The sequence below is a fragment of the Uranotaenia lowii genome, chromosome 3 (genome assembly GCF_029784155.1).
Source record: "Uranotaenia lowii strain MFRU-FL chromosome 3, ASM2978415v1, whole genome shotgun sequence".
In the NCBI taxonomy this organism is placed as follows: Eukaryota; Metazoa; Arthropoda; class Insecta; order Diptera; family Culicidae; genus Uranotaenia; species Uranotaenia lowii.
The window spans coordinates 111,297,779-111,314,119 of NC_073693.1; the positions used below are offsets into that span (position 1 = coordinate 111,297,779).

Genomic DNA, 16,341 nt, shown 5'->3' on the forward strand with positions numbered 1-16,341 from the left:
ATTGATCACTCTTCAAAATAATTAATAGAATGATTGTGTCCGAGGATAAAAAAAACTTAAACAGAACTCAAATAAGACCATTTCCATAACATTTAAATGGTAATTTCGGTTTAGAGATGATTTTTTTTTGATAACTTCATGAAAATTTTTGTTAAACCTTCTACATTTAAGAAAAACTAATCATAAAACAGTGTTCAATTAAAAAGCGAAAAAAGCACACATACAATTAAAAATATGCAAAATGAGCCTTAAACATAGTTCAACAAGGTTCGGAAGTGTTTTCTGGAAATTTTTAAGTGAATAAAACTTAAATATACCATTGTACAAGTAGATCATCCATCTTGAAAAGTGGGATAATCTCCAAAAGAGATTTTCATCGAATGGAGGATGGGAAAGATAGAAAATTATTCTATCATTTGCATTTAAAACATTAAAGGCCAAATCTATTCGAGCTACTTAGAAAAAGGTGGGTTAAAAAAAAGTTTTTCGTGATAGGGAAAGGGAAAGAAAATTATTTCGAAATGCTATTGATAATCCTCAAAACTATATGCTTCTTCAAAAAAAAATTAAATCGATAAACACAGTGAATAATCGCAATAAAATCTTTCAAAAGACTTACAAAACATACGTGGCCAAACATGACCCAAATTTCTTAAAATGATGAATATAAAGCTTCCAACATTTCGAAAAATCAAACGACTCACTTTGATTTATATTTTTTGTGAACCCGAGCAAGGCCGGGTAAAATAAGCTAGTAAAAAATAAATTTAAAAAATTCTGTCGATTTGTAAGATAAAAAAATCTCAGGTTATGCGAAATAATTGTATGGAAGCTCCCCTCTTTCCTTCTTATATTGTCAATCCTATCCTCCAACTTCAAGAAAAGAATGGTTTCAAATGACCATAGACATATTTCGCGTATTTCAATATCATTGAATGCCAAATTTGGTTCCATTTGTTTGGTTAGTTCTCGAGATATGCAAGAGCTTTCAAGGAAATCTCAACTTAGATCCTTCTCATCTCCTCATTGGTTAACGGTGCGAATGCTCAATAGTCATAGAAATATTTCTCATAATCAAATACCCTTTGATGCCAAATTTGGTTTCATTTGTTCGATTAGTTCTCGAGTTATGAAAAAATGTGTAGGAAAGCCCCCTTTCCCCTATGAATCTCCTCACTGGATGATAACAGCCATAACATTTCCGCATTTAAATACCCTCACATGCCAAATTGAATTACATTTGCTCGATCAGCTCTCTAGTTATGCTGAAAATTAAAAGGGATGAACCCCTGCTCTTCTATCCACGCATTTGAAGAAGTGAGAGGTACCAAATATTCATAGAAGCATTTCTCGTCCCTTTACACCCTCCCGTGCTAAATTTTGTTTCATTTGCTGGAATACTTTTCGAGTAATGCAACAAAAATTGTATGAAAGCTCCTCCCCCTTTTGCTTTCACTCTGGTGGAAGAAGGGAGGTGTCTCAAATATTCATAGAAACATTAATCGAATTCAAATACCCTTACTTGCCAAACTTGGTTCCATTTGTTTGCTTAGTTCTCGAGTTATGAAAAAAATTGTAAGTGATCCCCCCTCACCCCTTCTTATCAACCTACTGAAATAAGAGGGGTACCCAGCCATAATTGAAATATTTCTCAGACAGACAGACACAAATTTATTTTTATAAGTATAGACATTAGTTTCAAAATAATTTATCGCACATTTAAAGTACCTAACTGCAATTCAGAAACTTCAGGAAGATAAAATCGTCTTTAAGATAGAAAAAAACAGATTCTTTAAATTTTAAATTTTTTGCATAAGCTTATAAAAAGAATTGTTGTAAAATTCTAATATCTCTCGAATTGGGGGGGAAGGGGGGGGGGGGCTGAACATTACAATTTCCACTTAGAAAAATGTAATTGTCAGTAAAGACAAATACTCAACTAGCAAAATGAATTGACTTTTATTATTATTTTAGCTCTGTTTCAATATCGATGGAAAAAACTTCCTGTATTTGTAAAAAATCACTTTTCATGTTAATTTTTTTCCTTTTTTCCTCAGGGGTTTAAGTGTCAGATATTTCTTATGGAATTGTAAAACATGTTTTGAAGATAAAGTCATATTCAGAAAGTTATGAGTCATAAAATCATTTGAATAATTTAAAACTTTGATTGCTGAATTTTGAGTAAATTGATTTAATAGAAATGAATCTGAAATATTTCAAGCGATATTCTGAATTAGTCTTATTTAATTTTTGGCATTTCGGCGAGTTGTGAAAATTCAAGGTAGAATATTTAGAAAGAACATGAAAGTATTATAGGTGGAAAGATCAAAGCTAGAGCGCTTTGGGTAGAAGAAATTGAATAGTTGGTGAAAATGTGAGCAGGGCTTTTGTTGTGTGAACAGCTTTTTAACTACTTGCGTGATTCTTTGCCGCGCGCCGTTTCAATGTTGATAGGAAGCGATGAAGAAACCCATCGCATTCCTACCCACATTGAAACACGGACGGGTCAAACACATGTGAGATTGTGTCCGACCGGGCCCGGTCGGACACAATCTCACATGTGTTCGACCCGTCCGTGTTTCAATGTGGGTAGGAATGCGATGGGTTTCTTCATCGCTTCCTATCAACATTGAAACGGCGCGCGGCAAAGAATCACGCAAGTAGTTAAAAAGCTGTTCACACAACAAAAGCCCTGCTCACATTTTCACCAACTATTCAATTTCTTCTACCCAAAGCGCTCTAGCTTTGATCTTTCCACCTATAATACTTTCATGTTCTTTCTAAATATTCTACCTTGAATTTTCACAACTCGCCGAAATGCCAAAAATTAAATAAGAATATATCCCAGCGGCGATTAAAATAAGATAACATATTCTGAATTAGTGAAATAAAATTTCAGCGTTCTTGATTAACTGTCATGAAATCTTGAAATATGTTTACCACCTTCTTTCTAATTTCCAAATTAATCATGCTTCACGATTAATAAGCTTCTGTCTTAGTTCTCAAATACATTTTATAAACGTATTTTAGAACATTTTTACAGCAAATTTGAGCTATTTTTGAAACCATTCTTAAAGTTTTTGCCGTTCAATGCGGAATCCAACTATAAAGTTATTCGCAGCTGAGATTTATGACGACAGCTTCGATTCATATGGTAAATAGTCTGCACGAAGCAAACCAAACCAACATCACAATAAATCAAACGGCCATACAAAACAGGTTAATTGTGTCGCGTGTCCAAAGTCCAATTGTCGTTCATTCAGCAACAATACATTACCATAATCCTTAACGTATTTCTCCAGGCGGTCGTTTTCCTCCTGCGATTGGATGCTGGCCAGTTGCATTCCATGATATCGGCAGTACTGTAGCGCTTTGAACCAGTTAGCCTAAAAAGTGAATGAAGAATATGTTTGAATTCGAAACCGATTCGGGTGTTCTTGGGCGAAATCGAAACTGGTGCAGGAATTGGAAGAAATAAATTTCGGGAATTCGCAAAAACACCTTTCACTGAAACTGGATCGAGAAATCCGAAAGCAAGGGCAAATTCTTGGGCACGATTCATCCAATTGCTGCTAATTGAGCGGGATAACAGTTGAACTTACTTTGAAGAATATGCTAAGGTAGTATCGCTTCTCGCCAAGCTTCAGCAAGGGCATCGTCCACCTGTTGGTCGCACTGGAATCTTCGATGCAGTTGGGACAATCTGGAAACAGGCCATTTAAAAAAAAAAAAGTTGATTATTATATTTAAACATTTTCGATGTTGGCTATCAAGGAATAATTCAAAATGTGCCAATTGGAAATTATCAGTAATGCAGCCTTGATTATTACTTCCACAGAATATTAAATTACACGACATTCGTGAAATTAAAAATTGAATAATTCTCAGAACCAAACTTAACAGCTTTCGGAATGCGAAAATTCCCACCTTTCAAACTCACGGAAATAATTTTTTAAGTAAAATAGTAAATAGTAAAAATATTTTATATTTGAAAAATTTTGGAAAAAAAAATGCGAACAAACTGCAAGTTTTCCTTTTTTGAGGCGAACCAGGCTTGGCCTACTGGTAAATGCAACTCTTTCTGTATCTACCCCTTCATAATAGTTGCCCCATGCAGAAAAAATTGTATCTGATGATAACGCTTATAAATAAATTCTACCCGTTCATTGAATGATTGTGAACATTCATTTCAACTTTTTATCCATCTATAAAATTTCATTGTCTTAAGATGTCCCTACTTAATAGGACATCACTTTTCACCGATAAAACCGATAAATTAAATAACACTATGTTTTGTATTACAGACAACGTGAGCAATGTGTTACTTAATGGTTTTTTATTCATACAATGCCCCCCCCCCCCCCCCCCCCTTCCACCAAACAAAAATGCATAAACGATTAAACCCTTTTCATTTTATCTGTACCAGAGTCTCTATTTTCTCAAAATCTGGGTTTGATTTATGCATTAAATAGTTTTTTTTAATTTTGTTTTCCGAAACACTCGGTTTCAAATTTCATAGCTTTAGAAGCCTTGAAACTTTTACATTAATAACTAGCAGACCCGGTAAACTTCGTCTTACCATGTTTAATTTGGCGTCCATTTTCTATTTTTTCTAGTTTTCTTTACATTTCCCTTCTTTTCCTTTACTCGAATCGTCCCGCTCAATTCTATCAAAATTAAACCAAAGAATTTAAACTCAACGGGTCTTTAAAAATCCAATTTTGTAACTTGTTATATAAATAACTGTATGTTGATAATATGTACAGTACCGTTCATAATTGTATAGAAATTGGAAGCACGCGCACTGTCACTTCGACTTTGAACTTCCATAACTTTTTATTCTGATTATATTTTTTGATCAAATTTTTTGCAAAAGATAGATCAACTATCACACTATTGCACCACGAAATTTGAGCATTCTGTAGTTTGTGTTGCCTGAGATACAGTAATTCTACGAAAATCGGACTGTTTGGACTTTTCTCATTCAAACTGCAATATCTCAGAAACTACGCTACATATTTTGTTCAAATTTTGCAGAGTGATTGTGAAATATAAAGCTATCATGTCTGAAGTTTTTGAAAAGTTTGATTGATGGGATCAAAAGTTACGCGAGGTACAATTTTTCAGGCATGAACCAAGAAACGCGATTTCTATAGAATTTTGGACGATTCATGAGACTAAAATCGTTTCCATCCACAAATAAGTCAAAAAATGTCTGGTAGAAGAAATGAAGAAAAGAAAAAATGGGATAAATGATCTATTTGTGTTTTGAAATCAGAATCTCGCGATATTGTTTGATTTTTTGGTTGAAATAGATTTACTGGTTGTTAAACATAAAATAGAACTTTCCTATGGAAACATTCGTCTAAAATTCTATAAAAATCGCAGCTTTACATTTCAACAATCACTCTGCAAAATTTGAAAAAAAATATGTAGCGTAGTTTCTGAGATATTGCAGTTTGAATGAGAAAAGTCCAAAAAGTCCTTTTTTCTTAGAATTACTGTATCTCAAGCAACACAAACTCCAGAATGCTCAAATTTCGTGGTGTAATAGTGTGATAGTTCATCTATCTTTTGTAGAAAATATGATAAAAAAAATATCATCAGAGTAAAAATTTATGGAAGTTCGAATTCGAAGGGACAGTGTGCGTGCTTTCAATTTCTATACAATTATGAACGGTACTGTATGTTTCATTTGCTGTATTCCATTCAGTAGATTTATTTCGTTTTGTTATATTGCTTTAATATCGGGACAATTTTTTGGGTATTTGCCGAATATTTTGCCTAACGCAGCGCCTTCAGTTCCCAATAAGCTTTGGATGGTGTATTTTTTAAGAGCTGTAGAAACGAAACACATAAGAAAAGATTTTTTACTAAGCATTTTCAAACATCTTATTATTCACCATCCTCATGCTTCGAAGCAGTTTGAATTAAAATCCATATTTTCACCAAATCATTTCCAAAAAGTTTCGCCTGATACTTAGGTTATAGACTTTACACATTTCAACTTAAAGTGTTCCCAACAGCATAATGGCATTAAATCTGGTGATTTTGTGTATTGCTAATTCCTATTTTTTTATTCAAGCGAAAAATGCAAATTAATTCCTTTGAACTTTAACCCAATGAATCAAAGAAACGATTGGTTTTGAAAAGAGGAAAACATATGTTTAGATATATTCACCCATTATTTTAAAGATTTTAATTCAAGCAGTTCTGATTTCTAAATTTCCTGAACATTGTTGGTGGTGATCTGCGATTTCATTTAGGATTACGTTATATTTTTAAGATTTTATAACATTTAATTGATAAGCAGATTTTTTTTAAATTTAATAGATTGAAAATAAATAATCTGTTCAGGCTACGATGGTTTCATGAGTTCATTTTTTTTCCTGGAAATTATCATATAAACAAAACCTTAATAAAAATTATGTGTCTTTTTTACTTTAAATCTTAATTTTCAAAAATGAAACACTGGTCAAATCCTAACGAATGTCACCACAGTTCAAATTTCATATGCTCTGGAAAAAGTAATATTTTCAAAAAAAATATTAGTTATGTTGACAAAAAGAAATATCGAAGTATATATTTGTCCCATTTATTGGGGCAAGTGAAAACACATAGTTCTTTTTAGATGCGTCAGTGAAAAGACTTTGAAATTAATTTAATACTTGTTCTTGTTTGTCTGTTTTATCAACTTTCATTGCTATATCCTAAGTTTTTCTCCGGAATAAATTAATGCTTGGTACTTCAATTTCACTGAATGCTGTTCAACCAAAAGACCTTGATTTACAAAGACCTTTATAATAATTTTGAATATCAGCTTCAGATTCAACACTCGGGATATCCTTTCTGACCATTTTGAAGATAAAATTCTTAAAATGTAGATGTTTCATAGCTAAATTGCACGTTTTCACTTATTCCACCTAAGAAATTACAGGAATAAATATTATTTTTAACACTATCAGGTCATATTAAAAGTTCATCATAAAAATCTGCTGCCCCTGGAATATCAATCACAAAAAAACTTTTCAACAAAAAAGTGAATCAAAAGTCTCTTCTATATAGCCAAAATATGTAAAACAAAAACACACTTTTCATGTTAAGTTTGTACTTGAATTGTGTGTAAACAAACAGTAAACGTGTACACAGTTTTGGTGAATGATTTTAAAAAAAGTTAAGTTTATTTAATCAAAATTTTTTTTGGTCCCAACAATTTTTAGATGGAGAAATAATGTATACATTTTTTGTAAAAGTTGATAGTTTGCTTAATTAGTTTGATAGTTGATAGTTATAAATTTTTCCGGAAAATGCATATCCTCACTTTTTGTTAAAAAAGTAGATTATTTTATTGATAACTTCAATTTGCGTTTGCAAAAAATCAAATAGTTTATTCGGCCTTTTAAAACTTCATCTAATCTATTTCACAATTTACTACTTAAATTAACACGAATTAAAAATGGTTTTAATATTTGAAATCGTTTATATGGTTTTGATTCGATCGATAAAATATCAATCCGTGTCACATCTAGGCGTCATTTATTACCATGTGCTGTGTACAAATAAGCAAAAAAAACACATCTAGGTCATATCGCCCCCACGTGCATAAGAAATATAGGTACTTGGTTGAGAAATAGGCGCCTAATTTTTAATTTTCTCCAGCGATCAATGAATAGTATGCTTTGGTTACTATTATCTTGCAACGACGTTTGCTAGCGACGCCTCGCCCATGGAGACGAAAAACAAACCCCTCGGAGAAAAGAAAATCTCTAAAAATGGATGCCTGACTTTTCAATTTCAGATTTTGGCAAAACAAATATTATATGTTTTATTCGATCAACAAAATGTCAACCTGAGTCACATTCAGGCGTCATTCATAACCATGTGCTGTAGAAATGAGCTAGGAATCAAGAACACAAAAAAATCACATCAAGGCTTCATATCGCCACCACTTGCATTAAAAATATGCTTGGTTGAGAAATGCGCGCCAAAATATTCTCACTGATCAGTAGGCTATGCCATGGTTACTATCTTCTAACGACGTCTGCTCGCGACGCCTCGACCTTGGAGACGAAAAACAAACCGCCCAAAGGAAAAAAAAATCTCGAAAAAATGGTAGCCATGACTTTAATTTCATTCAAAAAACTACAAATTTTATTATTACGGACAATTGATGCGACTTTGTGTTGTTTTTATTCGATATAAACCGATTCGCATGGCTACAGAATATTCTAAAAATAATTTCATTCGAATCGTTTGGGTCATTTCGGAGGAGTAGTACTACAAACACCGTTACAAGAGAATTTTATATAATAGATTATACATAGGGTTAAATATTTGAAAAAAAAAATCGGTTTGTTTTTGATTTTTGAAAATATCCTATAATATTTCTTCAACGGCCGTTTCACGATTTGTGAGATAAAGCGCTGTTTGCCCCATAGTTGTTCGGACGAATGGGGACGTGAAGCTGCAAACGCTGGTTTCTTAATCCTCGGGGTCGTACACTATGAGCCTCCAGCAGCGTGGGAGAGTCTATCCTCGATGTCAGAAAGTCAGCCACAATCAGAGCTCGAGTAGCGTTCCTACGAACTTGAAGCGTTTCCAAGTCTATGAGGCGGCAACGATTTTCGTAGCTTGGCAGAGGAAACGGATCGTGCGAATTCAAGTGACGTAGGGCAAACCGCAAGTAGCGCCGCTGGATAGCCTCGATTCGTTCAGCTCCGTTCTGATAGAAGGGGCACCAGACAGCTGATGCGTACTCGAGGGTGGAACGAACTATGCAGCAATAAAGACTTTTAAGGCAGTTCACGTCTTTGAAGTCTTTGGCCATGCGAAACAGGAATCCAATGTTTCTAGAAGCTTTGTCAACAACATAGTTCGTGTGAGTCTTGTACTCCAGCCGTTGATCGAGGATAACTCCTAGATCGTTGATGTGTTCTACTCGGGTGATGGTGTCGCTTCCAAGGATGTTCTCAGCATGAAGAGTGTGCCGCTTACGGGAAAATGTCATAACCGAGCATTTGCTGCGGTTCAACGGCAGGCAGTTAATGTCGCACCAGTGAGCAAATACGGAAAATTGCTGCTGTAAAAAGTCGATGTCGTCTTGGTTGTTTATGGCGTGAAAAAGTTTGAGGTCATCAACATAAGCGAGTTTGGTGCCGTCAAGAAGCGAGAGTGTGTCATTGAAATATATTACGAAAATTATCGTCCTAAATGGCTTCCTTGGGGCACACCTGAGGGGGCAGGGAATCGCCTGGAAAAGGATTCACCAGTTCGAACGGATAATTTCCGTCCCGTTAAATAACTCCGAAACCAATACAGTAAGTCCACAGAATCCTAAGCGTCCGAGCTTTGCAATAGCAATATCATGGTTCACCTTGTCGAACGAGAGATCAGTGTAGATGGCGTCAGTTTGGATCTTCCTGGCAAAGCAGTCATGAACGAAAGATGTGAAGCTCAGTAAGTCGGTAGTTGTGGATCGTTTAGGCATGAATCCATGCTGGTCGTTGGAAATGTGAGGCTTGCAGAACGAGAAAACAGAAAAACAGGATCCATAACAACCAGTTCAAAGAGTTTGGATATCGCGCATAGAGCTGATATCCCACGGTAGTTGCTAACATCTCGCTTGTCCCCTTTTTTGTGGACAGGAAACACATGAGCTTCTTTCCACAGTGAGGGAAAAATTGCGTTGTCCAGCGATGATTGAGAAATATATTTGATGGGAGTCAGCCAAAGTGGCATAGAACGCTTTAAAAAAGTTGCTGGTATACATCCCGGGCCAATAGAGGTTGAATTTCTCAACTTTGCTGTCGCTTTCAAGATAGCTGCATCTTCAATTAGGAATCCATTCAAAGATGAACCTAGAGGTAAAATATTCCGGACAGCCCTGGCTAGTTGCTCTGAAGAAATGCCCTCAGTTGTAAAGACGCTTGAGAATTTCCCGGCGAAGAGCTTACAAATTTCGGGGTCGGAATCAGCTGTGTTGTTGTCCAGAAACATGTTGGACGGGAACCGTCCGGGCCGTCGGCCGGGAGGATTTTTTACGTGCTTCCAAAAATTTTTCGGGCTGGTCTTGAAGTTTCGCTGTAGTCGATTAAGATAATTTTGGTAGCAGCGCTTATGAGTCTTTTTATATGCCGAGTTCAGTTTGCGGTATTCGTTCTGAGCGTAGAGCTACTTGTGCTTGTTATAGTTACGAAGAGCACGTTTTTTAGCTGTCTTGAGTTGCCGCAGTTAATTAGTGACCCACGGAGTCCGTAGATTGGCACTTACGATACGTTTCGGCACATGGCGATCGATGGTGTAATTAAGAATATTCGTAAATTTCTCTGCAGCTGCGTTGGGATCAGAGAGATCGAGCTCGACTTCCCATTCGATGAATTCCAGAACGCTTCGGAATCCATATTCTTGAAATCTTTATAGTAAGACGTTTTCTCAATAGAAGAATATCACCAAGCATAATAATAATTTGAGAATGGTCATTTATGAAATAATGAGCTGCATTCAGGGAAGTTCTTTAAGAAGAGGATAATTTAAAATAAAAAATTACATCAGAATCAAGAGTATGAAATTTGGGCTTGATCAGTTTCGAAAGTTTCAATTATAACTTTAAATCTTAGATTCAAATTGGAATAAAAATTCAATAATGGAGTTCAGTTTTGCTGATTGATCTTATTGAGTAAACTTTTCTATTCAGTTACCTTTTAGTTTTTAATATAAAACTCAGTGTAGCGTGTATACATCAACGCAAGTTTTAATATTGATGGAAAAACTAACATTAATTTTTTATTATTCATGTTCATACTTACGATTTTGAAGTGAGTCTTCCAGATTTCCAGTTTTAGAAAGAAAATTTGCAGAAATTCGAAAAAATGAAGAAAGTGAAGAAAAACTTCAAAAATTGCATTTTAAATTGCAAGTTTTCTCGGGCTTTATTGGTCTTTGTAAAAGAATTAATTGAATATTCCCGACAAGGCCCAAAAAAACTTACAATGTTAAAAGATTTTTAAGTGTTTTTTTTTATTTTCTACCCTTTTTTCAAATTCTTTCAAAATCTGATTCCTTTTTAAAATTGTAAAAAATCATAGAAAAAGTTAATCTTTCTCCCGTTAAATCCATTACATTTTTTTTTGAATGAGCAGAAAATACTTCCTTATGAGAACACAATGCTAGGAATTGGTAATGGTTTATAATGTATTGTGGGGGTATGCATTCCAGATTCCCTGGATTTATTTGAACATACTCGGGTTTTCAAAAAGAAGTTGTCAAATAAAGCAAACTAAGGTCTTATTTATGCTCAATTGATCTGTGCTAGTCCTATCCAAATTGGGTTTTTTTGGGATTTTGAAAATAGATTTCAACGCTGCTGATGTTTTGCGAAAAAAAAAATTAATACTAATCCGCTCTTGAGTGTCTAAAGGACACTATTAGAAGTTCAAGGGCTTATAATTTTATAAGGGTGCATCCAAATAAAAGAATTCCGTCAGCGACCCTCAATGAATTCTTAGAATCTTTTATTTTGCATCATTACTTTTTAATGGACGCACCCTGAAAGCCCAGGAGTGAGGTTACCATACGTACTTTTTTCAGAGTACATGTACTCTTTCTTGATTGAGAAATGGGCGTACTCTTCTTTTTCTGAAATTTCACCAAATGTACTCTTTTTTTGTTAAAAGACATTTTATCAGAAAAACCTATGTATACCTTCCATTTAATGAAGTTGTATCACATTTTATGTAAAAACTACGAAAGGAATAACACCTTACAACAAATCACTTTCATTAACATGCATAGTTGGTGGTAATATAAGCGCCTTTGAGTATACAAACATCAATCAATAAGTACACAATTTAGGTAATATGCTTATATGCGCACATATCTCAAATAATGATTGTAAAGGAAATGTACGCGTCAATAAAAATAATGGAAATGGATTATTTTATAACGTTTTTTTGTAGTTTCTCAGCATCAGCAACATCTAAATACTCATATCTTTTCGCATAATCAACTTTTGCATAACCTTAACAAATTGACAGAATTTGATTCAATTGAAATATCTCGGTTTCTAATTACTGTAGAACTCCGCTTTTTCAAGGCAGTCGGGGCCTCCTAAGATAATACGAAATATGTACATCCCTTTCAGGCGCGGTCCTATGGGGGGGGGGGGGTGATCAGGGTGATCACCCCCCCCCCCCCAAGCGGCAAAAAACCGTTACGAAATACTCGCAAACGCTGGATTTTATATAAAAGCTAAGAACTTTTCCTAGTATGTGTACTTTAAAATTCTCAAATTTTTCCACTCCGTTGGGGTGTTTGTTCAAAAAAAAGAATTCATTAATCACTTAATAGCTTAAAATTTAAAAAAAAAAGTCGGTCCGCCAAACTAAAACAGCTGTAACTTGCAATTCCCTGGAACGAATTTCACCAAATAACTTTTGTTGAGGTACTTACAGCGTTGAATTAGAATTTGCTGACCATATACGCTACCGGACATAAGTTTGGGATCACCCCCTCAAAAACAAGAAAATCTGTTTGGTCATATCTCAGTCATCTTGTGATATATTGCATTTCTTTTAATTCTAAAGTCGATGATCAAAACTTTTTTCGTCTGTTTTTGGCAAAATGTATATGTTAACTTAATATGACTTAAACTTGGCTTAAATTTCCAATAAATCGCACTTTCTATTTCAACCCGATCAGTTCAGGTTTGGGTGGACCGAATTTATAGATTCGAGTTGCATTTGAATCTTTTTTCATAAATATCAACAATTTTTTTAAATTTTGTGCTTAAAATTTGAATAGTGTTATAAACAGATAAAATAGCTACTTAAGTTATCGATCAAAAGTTTGGGCTCACCCTTAATATGGTGTATCGGCAAAAAGTTAGGGATCATGCGAAACATGAAATTTAATTTCGTGCATATCTCTGTCATCAAACAACGTATCGCTTATCTGAAAAGTTATATTTAATGCGTTGTTTTTGCTTTTTGGATATTTAGTAAAAATGTTTTTTCAGACTAACTTCGTTAAAACTGTAGCTAGAGTTTGATAATTTTTTGATAATGTTCACCAAGTAGTCGGAATGTTCAATAAATACCTGTGAACTTGTTTTGACCATAACTTTATTATCTTACGAGTTATTGCAGATCAGTTTGGCTCCATGTTAGATGGATCAACATATCTCGATCCTTTTTAGAAGTAAAAATGACTTGAGCCATTAAGTTTTAAATTGCCTTTGGAGCCGTTCAGATTCCCCGTGGATAGAACAATCAGATTTTACCCCCTTCTCCCTTTCCACATTTGGCAACCCCTACCCCCCTTCCCCCAGACGTTCACCTGGACAGATTCGATTTTTGTTGCCTACATCTAATACTACATTTCCATTTCTTGATTTATTTTTGATTGCGGGCTCCGAATTTTACAGAATGCATCTCAATTTGAGATTCTCAAAAGCCCATATTTTTTTCTTAGTTAAAGATATCGAAACTGCCTAGACAATTTAAATTAAAAAGATGCATTTAAATTTTAGAGATTTTGTTTAGAATAATTTCTTATTTTTCAACGTTTTTGAAAAAAGTGAGCTTTGATTGTATTTGCCTCGACGTAGCACAAATGATCGATTTTGATTTATTGATTTAAAACGATTCTTCATAATTCAAACTATATTTGGAAATTTTTAAGGTATTTGGAATTTTAATTTACATACTTTTACGTTTGAAAAAGAAATGAAAACTTTAGATAAATGTATGGAAAATGGCCAAACACATCAAATTAAACATGTGTTTTTTAAATAAATCATTTAATTTTCTTTCCAAAGCTTATATTTACTGTGATATTTTACGTCTTTCATTAGCTTTTATGCACTTATACCTCTTTGGCTCGAAGGGCGTCATACATTTTGAGCCGTTATCACAATTAAACAATTTAATAATGATTAATAATTTTCATTAAAAAACTCATTCTTTAATTTAAAACTTTCAAAATAAAGTTAATTAAGTAAGAAATGGTTACGATAAAGTTGTTTTGAGATTAAAGTAATATTAAAATTATAAAAATAAATTTTAAGTATGGGGATTTTATAATAATAAAAAATTACATTAAAAATGAGAAACTTATAATTGGTTGAAACTTGATATCAGAGTTGTGCTTCAAATTCTATACAAGGTACGAACAAAATTGTGTTTTTCTCCCACTTTGATTAGTACTTTTGCTCCAAAGCTGTTAGAGGCTCGCGTTACCTGCGTATGAGTGCAGTTGTTCACGCATTGTTTGTTTTCTATGCAAAAAGTGAAAAATATTTTCATCAATTCTACCATCACTTTTAAAATATTACTCACAATGGTATTTTTTGCAAAATATTTGGTGATGCAGATGGTACTTTTGACCACATTTTAAGCTTATTTACGATTTTTCATGTTCAAAATGTTCGTTTCACTGAATACTTGAAAAGGGCCATTAGTCGGTATTCGGCCGTTCGCTCTCTAATCATATCTATTCAATTCTCGAAAAATACTGAAAATACTACTGCTGAAACAAGAGGTGATGGATAAAATCAGAAATCAAGTTCAGAAATTTATTCCCTAAAATCTGTTTTTAAAGCATATGCTCCAAAAATGTGCTTATATATACTTTAATTTTTCCCAGGTGAGATAAAACTATTCCGACTATTCACACCAATTTTATCGCAAATACTGTTTTTAGCTCATATACACAATAATATTTGAAATTTTTAGTTGAAAACCAGCTTAATAATTAAGGTTAAAAAATCCACTCTGAATCTGAAGGTTTGGTTATTTCAATCGCAATTGATTGTTTGTTTATTCAATCATTGTGAACTTTCATTTAAATATTGAAATAGTATTAACTTTCAGAAATTAACTCTCTATTTAATATGTTTTTATTTAATTTAAACATTATAAAAATAAAGTTTGAAAATATTGAGAGCATGAAGAAAACATACGACTCTTCATTTTGTTCATAAATAATTCGTTGCAAATTAATTACTTTTTCTTTGAATTCTGTTCCAACAAAATTAAAAATCTAGTATAAGAGCTTGAAATTCAAGAAAAAACAAATGAAAATGAAGTCCCAAAAGCTTCATTCCTAAGAATAAGATTTTGATGATCTGATTTTGAAATTTAATTTATTATTAAAAATTTAAGAATTTGAACAAGAATTATCAATAATTCGATATTTTCGAACAACGATTCAGCAAAATACTTTAGAAAAATTGTGGATCACTTGAAGATTTTTTTTATAATTTCTTCTACGAAAATGTGTGTTGATTTTCATTTGTGAAATAATATTTATATCAGAAAATTCTGTAAAGAATTCATAAAGTTATAATTTTTAAACTGCCAAATGTAAAAATTACGAAAAATATGTTTTTATCAACACATTTTCGCAGTAAACATCTTAGATTCGCAGATTGTTTTATAAAAGGATATCGAAATAAGTAGATTGAAGAAATTTGTTAAAAAATTTCCCTTTTTTTCTTTTATTTCAAACTTTTCAAATTACAAACTAACAAGTATACAAACCTACAAAATACAAGACTTATTTGCAACAAACCCAAACCCCCCCAACCCCCCTCCCCCCTCCATCCACCACTCTATTTCTCGCAATAAACGTTTTTCGACAGATATTTTCGATCCTTCTTATTGTCTGATTTTTGAAAGTTTGAAAAATGAGGTTTTGATACCTTTTGATGTAATATTTTGACTTTTAAAAATTATACGTATAAAGAAGCTCAAATTAAAAACTAGGATGGTTTTTGTTTCTTGTTTAAATGAACTTAAAAAATAAAACATATTTAAGCTTTTATGGAGGTTTAATAATGATTATATACTGGAATAAGAGAGTGTTTTTGTATGCCCCCATCATGTTTGTAAAATGCCTCCATCCTAAAATAATAGGTTAAATAGGATAAATAAAGGATTCTTATCATTGAAACTTCAAATCTAAGCTCTGATTAACATCTTAAGAGAGAATTGAAGATCTAAAAACAGATTTGATAAAGTTTTTCTCATGGATGAGCTGCCTCCATAGTATGGCAACCCTAACTTTTGTTTTATTCCATAAATTATAATACATATAGATTTTTATAAAACTTCAGCTTTATCGTACGGAAGTTATAACTTTCTAGCAGTTTCATTGAAATCATACGGAAATATTGCCCAAAATACACGAGTTTTGTTCAAAACATAAATAGGCGCATTTAGCCCGCACGGTTTGAGGTTTGGCATTTCAGACAACAGTTATGATAAAATCGTTTTTTCGAAAACGAAAGGAAATTTTAACATAAAAATTACTTCAACGTATAGAAAACAGATGCCTGCACACGTG

At 33.2% G+C, this 16,341-nt stretch overlaps 1 protein-coding gene across 1 annotated transcript in view; it reads right to left on the reverse strand.

Annotated features, from left to right (window-relative positions):
* LOC129758818 (C-type lectin 37Db-like) overlaps window positions 1–16,341 on the reverse strand; it is a 100,193-nt gene that overhangs the window by 15,615 nt on the left and 68,237 nt on the right. Inside the window, exons 2-3 of the mRNA XM_055756451.1 lie at window positions 3,603–3,703; window positions 3,278–3,386 (exon numbers count right to left, since the gene is read on the reverse strand). Coding sequence (XP_055612426.1) covers window positions 3,278–3,386; window positions 3,603–3,703 — 210 coding nt within the window. The remainder of the gene's footprint in view (window positions 1–3,277; window positions 3,387–3,602; window positions 3,704–16,341) is intronic.